Source organism: Canis lupus, chromosome 21 (genome assembly GCF_048164855.1).
Source record: "Canis lupus baileyi chromosome 21, mCanLup2.hap1, whole genome shotgun sequence".
In the NCBI taxonomy this organism is placed as follows: Eukaryota; Metazoa; Chordata; class Mammalia; order Carnivora; family Canidae; genus Canis; species Canis lupus.
The window spans coordinates 41,304,278-41,321,240 of NC_132858.1; the positions used below are offsets into that span (position 1 = coordinate 41,304,278).

Genomic DNA, 16,963 nt, shown 5'->3' on the forward strand with positions numbered 1-16,963 from the left:
GATCCCAGGACTCCAGGATCATGCCCTGAGCTGAAGGCCGGGGCTAGACCGCTGAGCCACCCAGGGATCCACAATGCATATTTTTAAAAATGTTTCTTCTCTAATCACAGTCTGTTTTCAATCACTCCAAGTAAAAGCAACTTTTCGTTAATTCCGTTAAAGTATAAATACTTAAATCCTTATGTTTTAAAGTTAAAACTCAGAAACCATAGCTAAAGAATGTCTAATTTAAACATGTCTGATTAATGGCATATGCTTTTCCTGTCTTTCCAATAATAATTAAAAAAAGAAAACAAGAAAACCCACAAGAATAAAGAAAGCGAAAATTGAGGAAGAGTAACAAGAAATTCAACAATGTTCATAGAAAACAGTGAATGGAGGAGATAACCAGCAGGAAGAACATAAGCAGCTACAACCACAAGTCACTGCAGACATAGACACTGACCAGAAACCTGTCCAGCCTGGAATCACAGGAGCCTCAACACTAGGACGGGGGCAGGGGTAGGGGTGGGGGTGGGGGGTCTGCGGGATACACAGAGAGCAGCTGGATGGAGCCCGGGCTCGCTCTCACCCTCAGAGTAGCCAGATTACAACTGCTCCTGAGGTGAAGACTAGACATTATGGAGACACTAGGCACAGAGGACACGGTACGGTATGAAAAGGGAGGATCTCAGACTCCTTCATCCCAAAGGATCTTGCTCCCAAAACACAAGCCCAGCTCCTCCCTCTTCCCCTGAGCAGGAGTCTAGAGAATTCTTTATCGGAGAAACTGATTAGCCCCACCCAGGCCAAAGTCACTTACAATTACAATAGGATTTTTTTTCTCATCCTTCTCTTCATGCTTTTTCTGCGATATGTAAGAAGAGCATTAGCGTGTCACCCATGGTATTCTCCCCTGATGACAGTCAATCAACAACTCAAGCCAGGTTCCTTCCAGTCTCTCCAGGGCTGGGTGGTGGGTGACTCTCATCAAGGTAAGATGCTATAGTAGATGACCAAGGACAAGAGCTCAGCCTTAGTGTCTATGTACCTTACACAGGTGCTTACTAAGACAGACAATTAAATATATGCTGAAAGAAAAGTCAAAACTGAAAAGGTTTATACCTGCTACTTTCTAAATCATTACACCTATAATACTGATTTCCTTATCTTACAACTGATTCTGAACTTCAATGGAATCACAGAAATTTTCTGAATTAAAGAATATATTTCCTAGTCCTTTCTTTCCCCCAAATATGCAGCAAATAATGAGGTTCATTTGAAAATAAGAAAATATGTTGAAAAGATACTATTTCTATACATTAGAAATTCATGAGTAAAGAATCTCACTAATGACTCAGTCACAAACTGGTTACAAGAACAGGCGAAAATTTCCAACTAGTGTATACCTAAAGGTATACAAGCTAAATAATCTATTCATTACTACTTATTAGGGAGAATTTTAGGAACTCAAATAATAGGTTATTTAAATCCTGAAAAATTAAGTAAGATTTCGTTTAAATGATTTATGTTTTCAGGTCAGCAGACAGAAAGCTAAATACAGTCACCCCTCAAAAGACGGAGTTTAATTAATGCTTTATACACTACATGCTTGAAGTGATCTTGTTTCTCCTCGCGGAGCCATTTATAGTTGAGACAGTTTGACTTGTGATACCTAGCTAAAATATTAGCTCTTTCAGTAGTTTGTTAGTATATGAAATACATCACTAAAAGAATCCAAAACTAGCACACCATTCCAATAGAATTTTAATACAATGTTTTCACTACAATTCACCTTAACTGCTTGTGTCCATCAAGACACCAGATTCTCTGCATTAACTGTATCATCCCAGACTGGACAATTTGTTTCAATTGGTATCTTGAAATGTTTAAAATGTTTTAGAAGAACACTGTAGGAGAAACAGCAATCACAACAAGTGCCAATAGTAATCTTTTGATAATGGTGAGAAATAGAGTAGAAATTGATAAAATTATAAATCCTTAAAGTATTTGCAGTATTTAGTTGGTAGAGTCAGAAAATGAATTTCATGTGAGTGAATTAGTGTAAGAGTTTACTAATCCCGCTCACCATTTTTTGACCAAATTTAAAAGTCTCAAAATCATATTATATACTTTACAATTTATATGCTATATAGGCCTTTATATACTTGCCTTTACTCTTTGGCTCCAGACAAGCATTTCCACCAGCCTGAACTGGTGCACAGAAACCTGGACATTTCTTCTAGGATCTCAAACCAACATCACGCCAAAGCCTACTTTCGCCCCAACCACACCTGTTTGTCAAGGTCAATGCCCAGAAGCATTCTTTGATGACTCCCCTGAAGCCCAATGCCGCTCCTCTTATGATACACATCCCTTAATCACACCCCTGCGCTAAACATCATTATCCGCCATCCATCTCTGATGGTCCAGGTCCCTCCCCGTTCAACCCACCTTCCTTTACCAGAGCTACCTTGTCAAATTAGAGATACAAGCTGTGCCATTTCTGGTTGAAAAGTAGTATTTCTTTTTCTTCAGATAACAAACATTTTCTTCATTAAAAATATATAAATCACAGAACTACAGAGAAACTATTTACAGTCCTAGTGTCCAGAGATAAACCATAGTATCTCCATATATATCCCCCTAACCTTTAACCATGTATACTTTACATAACTTGAGGCCATTCTTTTCATGAGCATTGTCTCCCGTCTTCAAAAACTCTCTAAATGTCATTTTATAATAGGCATAGACTACTTCATGACACCTATCTACAAAATTATATAACCATTCCTTTTTCTCAAGCCTTGAGACACTATATATAATAATGCTTAAAAATATCTTTGGTCAGACAACTTTCCCTACATCTACATTATTTTCTTGGGACACAGTCTCAGGAGTAAACTACCAGATCAAAGATTACAGGCTCCTAAAAACCAAACATACTGCCAAACTGCTGCACAGAAATCTTTTACACGCTTCACTCAGCATCAGGGAGTGGCTGTACTGGTAGCCTTAACTGCTTAGGATGGGCTCTCTCGCACACACTCTACCGCAGACATTTCAGCAATAGAAGACTGTTTCCTTACAGTAACGTAGTGTTACATGCTATGCCTAAGAACAATAAAAGAATCATAATTAACGAAGTTTGTAACTCAATATTTGAAGTAAAATTTGATCTAACAATTGCTGAAGACAATATTCTAACAATTTAGTAAGCATTTTAAGCAGAAAACTTTAACAGCAAAAACACTGGTGAGTTTTAAAACGTTTTTTTAAACATACTTCAGTATCTATTCTGAGTATTGCGAACTCTTTAAACACTGTTCCCCACATTTCTTATAAGTTTTTCACCATTACTTATATTTTTGAGAGAGAACATTTTGATATAAATACAGAGCCAGAATCCATAATAATATGAATTCCAAAACATAATTCTAAAAGACTTCCACTTATATGCAACAATAGCCACATGAACAATTTACTACATAGGTCTGTGTCTGTTTCATCATGAACAAGACAGATAATGGCCCCTAACCTCCTGGAGTATTTTGCTGGATCTACACTGGAATTAGAACACAGAAGCTTCTATTTGTAATTCCAATGGTGGGAAAAGCCAGCTAAACTTTAATTACTGCCATGAGCCAGGCATTATCTAGATGCTTTCACATTTATTCAAATACACTTTAAAGACTGATTTCTTAAAAAGCACAAACAGCACAGAAGAAACTTTCACCACTGATGCATTTATTCTTTGTGTAAAATGACCCGGCTGTAAGGCGAAGTGGTTGCACTGACCTGCACACAGACCCCACAGAGGACCTGCCAGTCCAGAAAAGACATGAGACCATGATACCTCACAACCTTATCTCCACTTGCCCAGAATGGGCTCAAGGGCAATAATTTCAAAAAGATCTGTGTTTCTCTTCAGCTTAAAAAAACAAACAAAATAACCTGCAACAACTATCCTTTGCTGTTGCCTTCCAGGTCCTTTTCCGAACATCATCAAAAATGAAAAAGCATCTTCCAAAGAGGTTCCTGATGGTCTGACCTGTCACAGGCTGTCCACATTTCAATAATCCAGGCACAAGATGGAACTGAAGGCCCTTCCTTCGCAATCTGTCCTGCCACAACTCTGCACCAGAGTGCCCCAAGTCTAAGTATATCTCCCACCTCGGTGCAGCCTTCTGCTTTATGGAAGCCGTTCTTCCTCATTCTATCTTGACAAATTATACTCTTCCTTCCACCATCAAGTCCTATTTGATCGCCTCCCTGTGAAATGTCTGTGTCCTCCAAGATGTGAGGACAGGGCCTCCTGCATCCTGCTGGCACGTTAATTAACTGCAGACACATTCTGCTCTCCCGCTTGCAGGTTTAAGCACCACCTCCGACCACCCCACTCCTGGTTCCACGCCTTGCATACTGCAAAACTTCACTACTCTGTGTTCTTACTCTGTCTCTTAGGTAGTTGAGATGAAAACAACAGAACCCTGGATAATGGAGCTCTTGTTCCACAGGTACTCTGAAGACAGCAAATATGCAAACCTTTAATATTTTCTCAAATTTAAAAACATGAAATTATTTCCTTATTTCTTAAAATCATCTACTAAATCCTTTTCTACCCTTAATTTTTAAAAATAAAATTCCATACACAATAAAATTATTACCTTATAATTCCAGATAATATATGTATGGGAATTTAAACAAACAAAAAAGGAGACACCTGGGTGGCTCAGTGGTTGAGCCAGGTCTGCCTTTGGCTCAGGGAGTTCCACATCAGGCTCTGCAGAGAGCCTGCTTCTCCCTCTGCCTCTGTCTCTGACTCTCCCTGTGTGTGTCTCATGAATAAATAAAATTTTCAAAAATGGTAATAAACAAACCAAAAAGTTTTATCTGAAAATCACATCAGTGCTTTATTAAATCACCTGACGAGTGAAGGGTTCAACACCAAAGGGCTCATGCTATCCTAATATTTTAAGGGAGCATTCTAAGTCACTTAATTTAATCCTGCTCATGAGAACCACTGCCTGTCTTCTAACTCTACGTAAAAATACATTTTAGGAGTGACATTTTATCTTCATAAAGTAGCAGTTGAACTTCAAAAGACACTAAAAACTGTGAGATTCAAGTTCTCAGTATGTTGGCCATGGTATACTTTCATTCAACAAATATTTATTAAAGACCAACCATGTGCAAAGGGGGAGAAAATCCGATGACAAGCACAGAGCTACACCTGTCTGCAACAGTACTGACTACTAACATGTCATCTTTGAAGATTCTTAAGTAACAGTTCCAACATAAAAACACAGATATCGAGAAGCCAAGTTGGTTTCCATTTCACTAGCAGGTGCATCCCAACACGTTCCTACAGAAAAACAGTTTATATGTATAGTGTCGGTTGGAACAGTCAACTTTGGATTTTATCAAACTCCTTTCATGTGCAAAGGAGGACAATAAAGTAATAAAAGAATAAATGCAAAACCAGTTTCTGGAAACCAACTGCAGCGAAAACAGAAGGGGCGTCTGGGTGGCTCAGTGGTTAAGTGCCTTCGCCTGAGGTCGTGGTCCTGGGGTGAAGGAATTGAGTCCCACATCAGGCTCTCTGCAGGGAGCCTGCTTCTCCCTCTGCCTATGTCTCTGCCTCTCTCTGTGTGTCTCTCATGAATAAAAAAATAAAAGCTTAAAAAAAAAAAGTAAAGTAAAATCCTAAATTAAAATTACAGACCGAAGATGGTGAACAATTAAAAATTCTTATAATGTTTGGGGAAGCCTGGGTGACTCAGTCGGTGAAGCATCCATCTGTTGATCTCAGGACCGTGAGTTCAAGACCCACATTGGGCTCCATACCAGGCATGGAGCCTACGTTAAAAAAAAAAAAAAAAAAAAATTCTTATAATGTTTGAAAAAGCTAACTCATAAAACAAAAATCCTCCAACAGATTAATCCAATACCTAGCAGTACATCTAAAAGTTCTATAAATACATATAAATTATATCATAAGGCAAAACCAATTCCTATTATTATCTCAAGTGTCTGTATTACTATTCAAACAGGCTTTGTTATATAACCTTAATACCTTTCTTTGATCCATCTTTGATGTGAATATCACCTTTTTATTCAAAACCAAACTAAGGAGAAATACTACTCTGTAAACATAAAATAACTGATTATAAAATTTTAGTTTTAGTTCTTTTGAAATGGAATCAAGCAGAAATGATGAGCATAATCATCTTCCTATAGAAAACTTGACTTACTAATAAGTTCTCTGCATTCACCAGCTATAAGCTAACCCAACTCTTCTGTTTCCCCTTCCAGGTAAGACCACCACTAGGTACACACCTCAGTGGTGAACAGGGAAACTAGGAGTTACCCTCAGCACCAGCCCCTGCCCCTGCATCTGATCAGACAACAACAAACGGACTCCTTCCCCCATGTGCATACATTCTCCTCTTTCCCCTCTTTCACTACCCTGCTCTGTTTAAGCCACAAACACCCCAAAACAGAATCATTACATGTCCCTCAGCTTCCGCTCACCCAAATCCGTCCCAACTATAGTACAGAAAGAAAAAGATCCTTCAAAAATACAAATTTGATCTCATCATTCCTTCCTTTTTAAAACCCTTATCCCTTGAGATAAAGCAAAAATATTCCTAACATGATGATCTGGCTCCTGCTTACTAATCTAGCCTCACCTCAATACCTCTGCTCCTTTTCTCCCCCCCTCGTTTATTATATTATATTCCACTACATGAAAGATACAAAAAAAGGTATGCCCATCTGCAATGTGAACAAACTGTAACAGTCACACTTGTTTCATATCTTTTTAGACTAAAGACGAACTTATCATAGCTAGACTTGAGGACCCGCAATTCCTCCCCTCACCCTTCTACAGGCTCAAAATTAAGATTCATCATTCCTACACATATTCTTATACTTTAGCCACGTTCTTGGATGTATCACTTTCTGTCACTACAAACATGCTAAAATTGTCATGCATTTCTCCCTATACACACGCACAAGAGATTCCCAAAAGCAGTCTCTGCCAAGCTATACTCGGTAACTCGTGAAATCAATGCACAGGTCATGGCAGTATTTTATTAAAAACAGAATAATGTAGAAAAGTATGTCTCATTTAGTAGGAGTATTATTTCTTTAAACAAATTTCAGTTCTGAAACATGGATACACATGGATCTGTGTATGCACTGGGTCAAAAAGAATAGAAAACCCACTGCTTGAAAGTGTATACCTACAAGTAAAAACTCTCATCAACAGGCCATGTACAAGTACAACTTCAACTCTGATACACTGGTAATTTAGATGATTATCTACCTGGAAATTTTCTTTAAGGCACAAGGTAGAACTCTGGTTTAACGTATCCCATATGGATAACCAATTGTCCTAGCAGAATTTGCAAACTAATAACTTCCACACAATAAATACGGTGCCCTTTCTCATTTTATGAGTCCATTAAAAAAAAGAGGAGGGGGGGTGGGGTAAGGGGCAAAGAGAGAGAGAGAGGTAGAAAGAGAATCTCAGGCAGACTGTGTGCTGAGAGCAAAGCCTGATGTAAGGCTCAATCCTAGGACCCCAAGATAATGACCTGAGCTGAAATCAAGAGTCCGATGCTCACCCGACTGAGACACCCAGGTGCCCTGATACTAGGTGCTTTTATGTCCTCCATAATACTCTGTCATTGTCTCCAAAAAGGCCATGCACAGTTTTTGTTAGAGTTATTTCTAGGAATTCAGAGTCTCTATTCGTTCTTCAAAAAAACACTTTAACTGGCTTCAAGTACCCCATGAATATACCCCTCACTTGTCATACAGTTACGGTCAGCTCAAGTTTCAGCTTGCCACCTTCTTCCATTTTGGAACGTGCAGAATTCTAAATCGAACTGCAAACTGCCAGTTAAAATACATCTTGCCATTGTCCCTGTTTTTGTTCACAAAACTTGGTATGTTTATCTACTATTTATAGTGAACTACACATCCTCCCTGGCCCAAAGAAGTTTCAAATGTTTACTTGCTAAATCAAAGTTAAGCCTCTCATGAGGAAAAAAACTAATCTCAAGATGCACATGAGCTAAAATATAAAGAGGGTGTTAAAATATCAAATCAAGTGATTCCCTTTCCTTTCTGAAGCTTTCATAATCATGGTAATGAAGTTAAATTTACCTAGAACACTGCCACCATCCAAAAACTGTCAATAAAATTTGGCTTGCTTTTCTGTCTGTAAAGACAGTGGGTAATTTATTTAAGACTAGCAACTAGTACTCTCCATTTGCCCTGGACAATCACTGGTGCTATCATCCTTGGAGCAGGCTACAGCGAGATGCCAACCAGCAGTTAGGATCATCTGCCCTAGTAACTTTCTATTTAAGATTCATACTTCAAACCACGAGTTGTTCCCATCTGTTCCAGGTCCTAGATGAAGTGTGGCAGGGAGTGCTTCCCATCATCCATCAGTCTGTAACGGTTAACAGCCACCTTACCTCCCAAAGCTGCTCTTAAGCATGACACACAGCCTGTATATTTTCACTCAGAACACCTAAAACCTTCTAAATTTGGTGAAAAATCTGCCCAGCCATCTTTTCTACATTGTAATTATAGATACAGAAATTTAATTTATTTATAAAGTTTAATAAGCTCCATATAGAAAACAACCACTCTTAAGACTAAAGAATATAGAAAATACATGCAGTAAAAATATTTGCCAAAAATATATTGTACTTCTTTCTTATAACAATTTTCTTATAGCTGAACTCATACTTCCACACTGAATGCAGAGCCCAATGCCGGGCTCAATCCCACAATCCTGAGATCACCACTTGAGCCAAAATCAAGAGTCAGACACCCAACTGAATGAGCCAGCCAGGCAACCCAAAGTTAACTATAAAACTAAGAACTTCTAATGAGTCTCAGAATCTAAAGGTCTTCAAAATATGGTAATAAATATGCCAAAATATTAAATCTATTTTATTTTTTAATGGTTTTTAAGGGTTTTTTGTTTTGTTTTGTTATTTTAGTAATCTCACTGCAACATGGGGCTCAAACATACAATCCAGAGTCCTGTACTCTTCTGACTGAGCCAGCTGGGTGCCCCTAAATCTATTTTACATAAAATAAATACAAAATCTTATTTGCCTGTGAACTATTTAGGGATTATATATTTCCCAATATACAAAAATGAAAGTTTTTTTGCTTGATTAAAAACCAAAACATTGTGTATGTGTTCAAGGAAGAAATAAAAATTCAAGATTTAAAAAGATTTCCATGTCACCAGCAGCAAAGACCTTCCCCTCAAAAAGTAAGTTCCCCCTCACCACCATCCAAGTTTGGGTTAAGTCAAAAAGAATATCCTGATTAGGATAAAAGGGTAAAAGAGCAGTGACTGCTTTCATCTGCACCAAGAGCAAATCACTTCTCACCTCTTCACTTCCTCTATCCTTCTGTGTTAAATTACCAGACACCTTAGTGGCGAGTGGTGAGAACTGTGACTGTTAACTGCTGCCTGGTCCTTTTTCCCCTAGAATCAAAGGCACCATAACTCCCAAACTCAATAACTGAAAGCAAATAAAGTCTTACAACTCAGTAATAAAAAAGATAAATGACTCAATTTAAAATTGAGCAAAAGATCTTAACAGACATTTCTCCAAAGACGATAAACAAGTGGCCAATAAGCACATGATGATAAGTAATGATGCTCAACATCATTAGCCATCGGGGACATAAAAATAAAAACCACAGTGAGATACCACTTCACACCCAATAGGATGGCTATAATAACAATTAAATAAAAGCTAATAACAAGTGTTGGCAAGGATGTGGAAAAATTGGAAATCTCTTACACTGCAAGTGGAATGTAAGTAAGTACAGCAACTTTGGTAAACAGTCTGGAAGTTTCTACAGAAGCTGAAACAAGCATTACCATATGACCTAGCAATTTAATTTCCAAGTATACTCAATAGAGGGGAAAAAAATGTTTTTACTCGAAAATTTGCACAGGAATGTTCATAGCAGAATTACTCAAAAGAGCCAAAAAGCAGAAATCCAAATGTCCATCAACTGATAAATGGATAAACAAAATGGAGTATTACTTAGCAGGAAAAAGGAATGAAAAATGAATATATGCTATAATATGGATGCACCCTGAAAATTATGGTAGTTGAAGACGACAATAACCAAAGACATGGTTCTATTTGTACAAAATTTCCAAAATGTGCAAATCCTTAGAGAAAAAAAAAAAAAAAAACAGATTATTGGTGGCCTAGGGCCGATGAGAAATGAGGAATGACTGGTACAGGGAACAGGATTTCTGTTCGGGGTGATGAAAATGCTCTAAATTTTACTGTAGTGATGGTTACACAATTGTGTGAATATACCAAAACCACTGACTTGAACTCTTTAAATAGGTGAACTATATGCTATGTGAATTATAGCTCGATGTTATGTATACACATTTTTAAGTAAAGTTTTTGGTTTTTTTTATTATTATTTATGATAGTCACACAGAGAGAGATGAGAGAGAGGCAGAGACACAGGCAGAGGGAGAAGCAGGCTCTATGCACCGGGAGCCCGACATGGGATTCGATCCCGGGTCTCCAGGATCGCGCCCTGGGCCAAAGACAGGCACTAAACCGCTGCGCCACCCAGGGATCCCTTAAGTAAAGTTTTAAAAGTACTATTACACAGCTTATCACTTGCTATTCAGCTTGCATTGTTCACTTGAGGCTTTATAAGGGGCGAGATGAGGCTACCAGCCAAATGAAGTAAGCCATGCAGTGAGCCAGAGAGCTTGACAAAAATCAGGAAGGATTTGAGCCTGGGATTTGACTGGACATTAGCCCCAGGCTTTTCCAGGAGTAAGAGACTTATGCTTCCCCAAATCCACATCCCTGAATTTGAAGACAATTCCCCAGCAATCCTCTCATAGAGCCCCAAAGTAAAGCATCTCTGTTATTCTATAACATCATCCAGGGAAATTTCAAGGTACCAAGACATCTATTATTTTTTACAGAAAAAAATATTATTTTTATATAAAATATCTAAATATAAAATATATAAAATATATAAAATATCTATTATTTTTCTACAGAAAATAGTTAAAGCACTGGTACACAATCAACAATGAGAATATAAGTCTGAAGAGTTTCACTGATTGAATGGACATTAGGGATGCACAATCCTTTTATCTTTTCTGTTTCCTCCCTTGGGTTCCAAGATAAAAAAGGGTTTTTTTTTGTTTTTTTTTAATGGTTTTCAGAAACACTTCATTATGAATTTGGAACAATTCAAACTCACCCTCAAATTCTGCAATACCCCCAAAGATCCTAAGGTCCCCTTCCAATGTTTAAAAATTCTCTTTCAACAATGAAACTATTCCTATTCCTGCACCTTCAAAAGCCACATTATGCCTCATCCAAGTTTTTCACAACTCAGAATCCATTATACATCACAGATATTCTTCACCTACCATCTAAATTTACCTCACTGCACTCTCAGGGTTCTCAAGAAATTTACGTATTTATCTACTAGTCAATTCAGAGACAGCTGCAAGAATACAAAACAAAACATGTTCACCTATTTTTCCACTTCCTAGTCCAGGCAGATACAAGAAAGAACATGAACTCCTGTGGCCATACCATCAGTATAAAAAATAACAAAAGTATTATATGTACTAACTACTGAGATTAAATGAGCGCTAGGTATCATCCTAAACTCTTAACATATGTTTACTCATTCAATCCTCTTTACAACACTATCATGGATATTATTATCCTCCATTTTACAGAATAGAAAACAGACCAACTTGATCTAAGCCTGGTAACTGGGGACCCAGAATCATATCAAGGAAAATAATGAAAGAAAAGTCCAACAAGAGCATATAACAAGTCTTAAAACTATAATTAATTCTCCCTATGCCACCCTCCTGTAGCCACCTTTCCTTTGAATTCATTATTATACCCTTACCTCATCTGCTGCCAAACAAACACCATATGCCACAGACCACAGGAAATCCCTCTAAAGGAAATTTTTCGTCTAGAATCTTTATTCCCATTAATTGAATCAGTAATTCTCAAGAGTAATTTTTAAGTACAGAATATACTATTAAGGAAAAATATTTTAGATTTTAATGCATTTTGTCACAGTTCTTCTGTTAATCAGGTAAAATATAAAAAGCACTAAAAATATAGTAATGCAATTCCTTCTCTTCCACATTGTGGAGTAGAAGGGGTAAAAATTGAGTAGCTACAAGCACACTTCATTGTACTTAATTATACAGAAAATGCAATGTCCTATGCTAATACAGAGCAGTTCTGAGAGGCTCAAGAAGTCTATTCACTTTCCTTTTCATTAAGAAAAAATATTTTAAAAAAGCACAGCAAACATCTCACAACCTACCTTTACTCTCAGAGAAATTAGGAAAGGGGAAATAATCGATACAGGCAAATTTCCACACCCACAGCTATTTTTAGTATTTTTAATCTACTACTTTAAACAAGGAAGGTTTTAATAACAGAAAAATATGAATCATGACCAAAACCAAACAGCCCAAGTTGGTATGGGCAAAGTGATCCAAGGAATGGATAGAGTTCACTACATGTAGAAAATTAACTTGCTAGAAGAATAGTACAGTGCCTGGATTTAGAGCTTTTGATTAGCACTTTGAAAATTTACATTTGAGGCTGCAAAGCCTCAAATCAACTCTCTGAAATCTCTCTCTCAAAACACGTTTAAAACAGAAATTTCTGGAGCACCTAGGTGGCTCAGTGGTTGAGGGTCTGCCTTTGGCTCAGGTCATGATTCAGGGTCCTAGGATTGAGTCCCACATCAGGCTCCCCATGGGGAGCCTGCTTCTCCCTCTCCCTGTCTCTCATGAATGAATAAAATTTTTAAAAAAATAAAAAAAATGAATAAATAAAACAAATTTATGACACTCAACATCTAGATACTAAAGGGAATATGAAAGGTACAATATTAAGTTCTTTAGATGTGTGGGTAAGAAGCCCATAGACATGACATCAAAAGAGGATACCAAAACATCTTTTTGTTTACTTTGGAGGAAATTAATATATACAGTCATCTATCACTTTTATATAGAAACATTTCAGTTTCTGCCGATTAAATATAACTACTGTTCACAGAGGCAACAGCCTCTTTGCTGCCTTTTCACTGTGGAATTGATGCTAGAATGACACTGGCCCACCAACAGTTGTTTAAAAAGCTGGTACCCAAGAGAGCAAGAAAACTGCAGTGAGTTCAGCTCAACTAAGCAAGCATATAAACTACCCTAAAATGTGAAGGGACAGTGCTGCTTTAAAGCGCCTGCCTGCCTTTCTGCGCTAACATTCAGAAAATCCAGACATGTAGGTATCTCACCTTCACTGAATCAAACACATGGCCTTAAGCTTTGCTGTCACAGAGATAATTCTCTCCTTCCCTCTCATCCCACACTCTGCCCTACAGATGGAGAAGGAGTGCAGGAATAAAATTCTATAGTCAGGATCCATGATCGTTGAATAGGAATAGGTTCTGGTTAAATTAATGGATGGCACTGAGGCCATGAGGTAAGAAATGTCAAGGAACTTGGGCAGCCCAGGTGGCTCAGGGGTTTAGCGCCGCCTTCAGCTCAGGGCCTGATCCTGGACACTCTGGATAGAGTCCCACGTCGGGCTCCCTGCATGGAGCCTGCTTCTCCCTCTGCCTGTGTCTCTGCCTCTCTCTTTCTCTGTGTGTGTGTGTGTCTCTCATGAATAAATAAATAGAATCTTAAAAAAAAAAAAATGTCAAGGAACCACACAGAGACCAAAAACATCTGAGTATACTATGGGTAAGAGTGGAAACAGAGGCAGTGAAGCAGAGTCACTGTCACAGGAATCTAGCCCAGGAGTCAAGGCAAAAAAAAAAAAAAAAGCAAAACAGCTTTTAATTGAAGAACTAAATGGTTGTGATGAACCTGATTAAGGACTTAGTGATCCAGGAAGGTTTCCAGGAGGTGTAGAATAGAACCGGGTCCTGACATACAGGCAGGGGCCTGACAGGAGTGGGGAGGACATTATCTACAGGGAGACTGAGGTCCCTCTTCTAGCCTTAAAACCCAAGAGCATGAACAATCGGCCAGCAGGACACTGTGGCTCAGTTTCAGCAAGAGTATCTGTGGATGAAAGTGACCAAAACCATAAGAATCCTTTACTGGAAGGGAAAGGTAGTCCTTAAGCAAATGATAAAGATCCTTAGGATGGGACTTGAAGAATGTGTCAGACTCTGACAGAGATGGAGACGGGAGCATTTCAGAGGGAGCAGTAACTATAGCCAAGGCAAACGTGGCACTCCCGTTGAGCAGCACCCATGGAATACATCAAACTCAGCTGTAAATACGGTGGAGACAACAAGCTGGAGACCATCACTGCCAGGCTCTAAAATCCATAGAAAGGTGAGGAACCAGTACATGGAAGATACTGAAATGAAAGGACCATGTATGCCTTAGACAGATTACTGTGACACACGTAAGCAAGGTGACTGGAGGAACACAGGAAGCTGAAAACATCTACCCACGGAATGGATTTACTTTCCTATAAAAGGAATATATATCCAATCAGATGCCCTTGATTCACTTTTTACATTTGTTCTAAGTTTTTATTTTATTTTTTTTTAAGATTTTATTTGAGAGAAAGAGTGAGAGCAAAGCAAGGGGAGCAGCAGAGGGACAGGGAGAAGCAGACTCCCTGCTGAACAGGGAGCCCAATGCGGGGCTGGATCCCAGTGGTGGGGGAACAGAGGACTAGCTGAGGACAAAGCACAAGACGGGGGCAGCATACTGACAAGTCCTTGAAACAGGCAGGGGGGCATTCCTCTACAGACTCAACTGCCTCAATGTTAATACTCTGCTAAGGGCAAAGGCAATCTTAGCCCGATTCTTTAGGACCCTGTGAGTTTACTTTAACGTACAAAAGTTACTGTAGAAATTTCCTGTATCTCTAAATCCCACACAATATGTGTTGGCAATCATCCCACAAGCATATGGCCCACTATTATACATCTGAAGGGTCTCATGACTAAGGTTTTATTAGACAGTAATAAATAACCTTTTCCCAACAATAGCTAGCCCCCTCAAGGTCCTGGAAACCTTGCTTCCAAACTTCCTTAGAGAGTACGATATCCCCAAACCTCTCCCAACTCCCAAGTATATAATCAGCCACCCCTCACCAGCCCGAGCAGCAGCTCTTCCTGCCCACAGGTCCTGTCCCCCTGCTTTAATAAAACCACCATTTTGAACCAAAGACGTCTCAAAAATTCTTTCTTGGTCGTTGCCCCCGGACCTCATCCCACCAAACCTCACCTATATTCCAAAACTACATCACCAGGACCCCAGGATCATTATCTGAGCCAAAGGCAGACGTTTACCTGACTAAGCCACTGTCAGTACCTCTGTTCCTATTTTTAAAAACCATACACACATATAAAGGTATATTGACGTCAGCACTCATACGCTGCTGATGAATGTAAATTGCTAAAATCACTAATACGTATCAGAAACCTTTAAAATGGTCTATCTTAAGACTTTCCTTAGGAATTTGTCCACAGAAAACATTCCAAACATTTTTCAATTAAAAGATGTAAACAATGGTGGTTTATAATAGCAGATATAGTATAGATCCCTATTCGATATTTTTGAATTCATTTAAAGTAAAAAATTGTTTTAAAGATTTATTTGTTAAAAAAAAAAAAAAGAAAGAAAAAACGATTTATTTGTAGGGGGGAGAAGTGCAATGGAGGTGTGCACAGTGGGGAGAGGAAGAGAGAGAATCCCAAGCAGACTACTCACTGGGTATGGAGCCCAATAAAGGGCTCAATCTTACAACCCTAGATCATGGTCTGAGCAGAAACCAAGAGTCAGGACACTTAAATGACTGTGCCATCCAGGTGCCCCTAAAATTTATTTTTTAAATGAAATTTACAAGGAGTTTGTAGTACATTAAAGCAAAACTGGCAAACACTTTATAATCTAAATCTCAAAAGTGATGAGGTTGCAAAAGAAAAAAACATAAAATATTCATTAATAAGTTGACCATTCATAAAATTATGATCAAATCAAGTATCTCTCCATACTTTAAAAAAATATATCTGTTTAATGGAGGCACAGATTAATCTTCCACTGAAACTAAGCATCTGACAACAGAACACAGATACAATTTAGTAAAAGCAGAAATCTTGAGAATATTCAAGATTTCATGGTGACAACAATAGATGTTGCTGTTAATAACAGAGAAAGCTACTGACGAAGAGCCTGACAGACCAACTAACAACTAGAGGGAACAATATCAACAAGGATAATACATTACCAACTTTTTCAAGAAAGAATAACGGGAGCATGAAAGAATCAGAACACTGGAAAAACGATGAAGTTTTCAACTACTTCCACCAAAAAAGATTTTCTCAATAATTTGAGCCAAATTCAATTATGAGGTGAAAAATATATTGGGGGTGAGAAATATTACACCAGAAACAGCATGTGAGTCATCTTTTGCTCATTCAGTAAACTGGCCTACAGATGAAACAATACTCAATTTTTATGTGTAAAATAAAATTAATTTTAATAATTTATAATTATTGTTATATCAAAATAAGGCCTCAGTTTAATCTTTTTCATAATTTACATGAAGCTTAAGTCACTATTTAAATCAGACACACATTAAGAAGACTTCTATTTAGGTCATCATCAGATAAATGAGACCAAATTTCAGTCAACTACATTATGTAAAAAAAAAAAAAAAAACTGACAAGAGGAAGATCACAGATGTATGTCAGTAGTTGCTACTAGAATGTCAGACTGTGGGTAATTTTTTTAAGAGAGAATTAAACAAATACTGTTTGAAACAATGCAAATATGTTAGTAAATAAGATTTTTGAAACATACACCAATATTTCACCTATGATTTACAATTGCTTTTTGATCTATTCAGACGTAATGGAATGTAAATTA

The 16,963-nt window shown here is 38.0% G+C and overlaps 1 protein-coding gene across 21 annotated transcripts in view; it reads right to left on the minus strand.

The window, feature by feature from the left end:
- The window catches only part of SRPK2 (SRSF protein kinase 2), a 255,065-nt gene that overhangs the window by 102,117 nt on the left and 135,985 nt on the right, over positions 1-16,963 (minus strand). Inside the window, exon 1 of one of the 21 annotated variants that reach the window (XM_072791509.1) lies at positions 8,369-8,406. The exons of the other annotated variants lie outside the window; for them this stretch is intronic. Coding sequence (XP_072647610.1) covers positions 8,369-8,391 — 23 coding nt within the window. The 5' untranslated portion in view covers positions 8,392-8,406. Of the gene's footprint in view, positions 1-8,368; positions 8,407-16,963 lie in introns of those variants that run through there. 21 annotated transcript variants of the gene reach the window in all.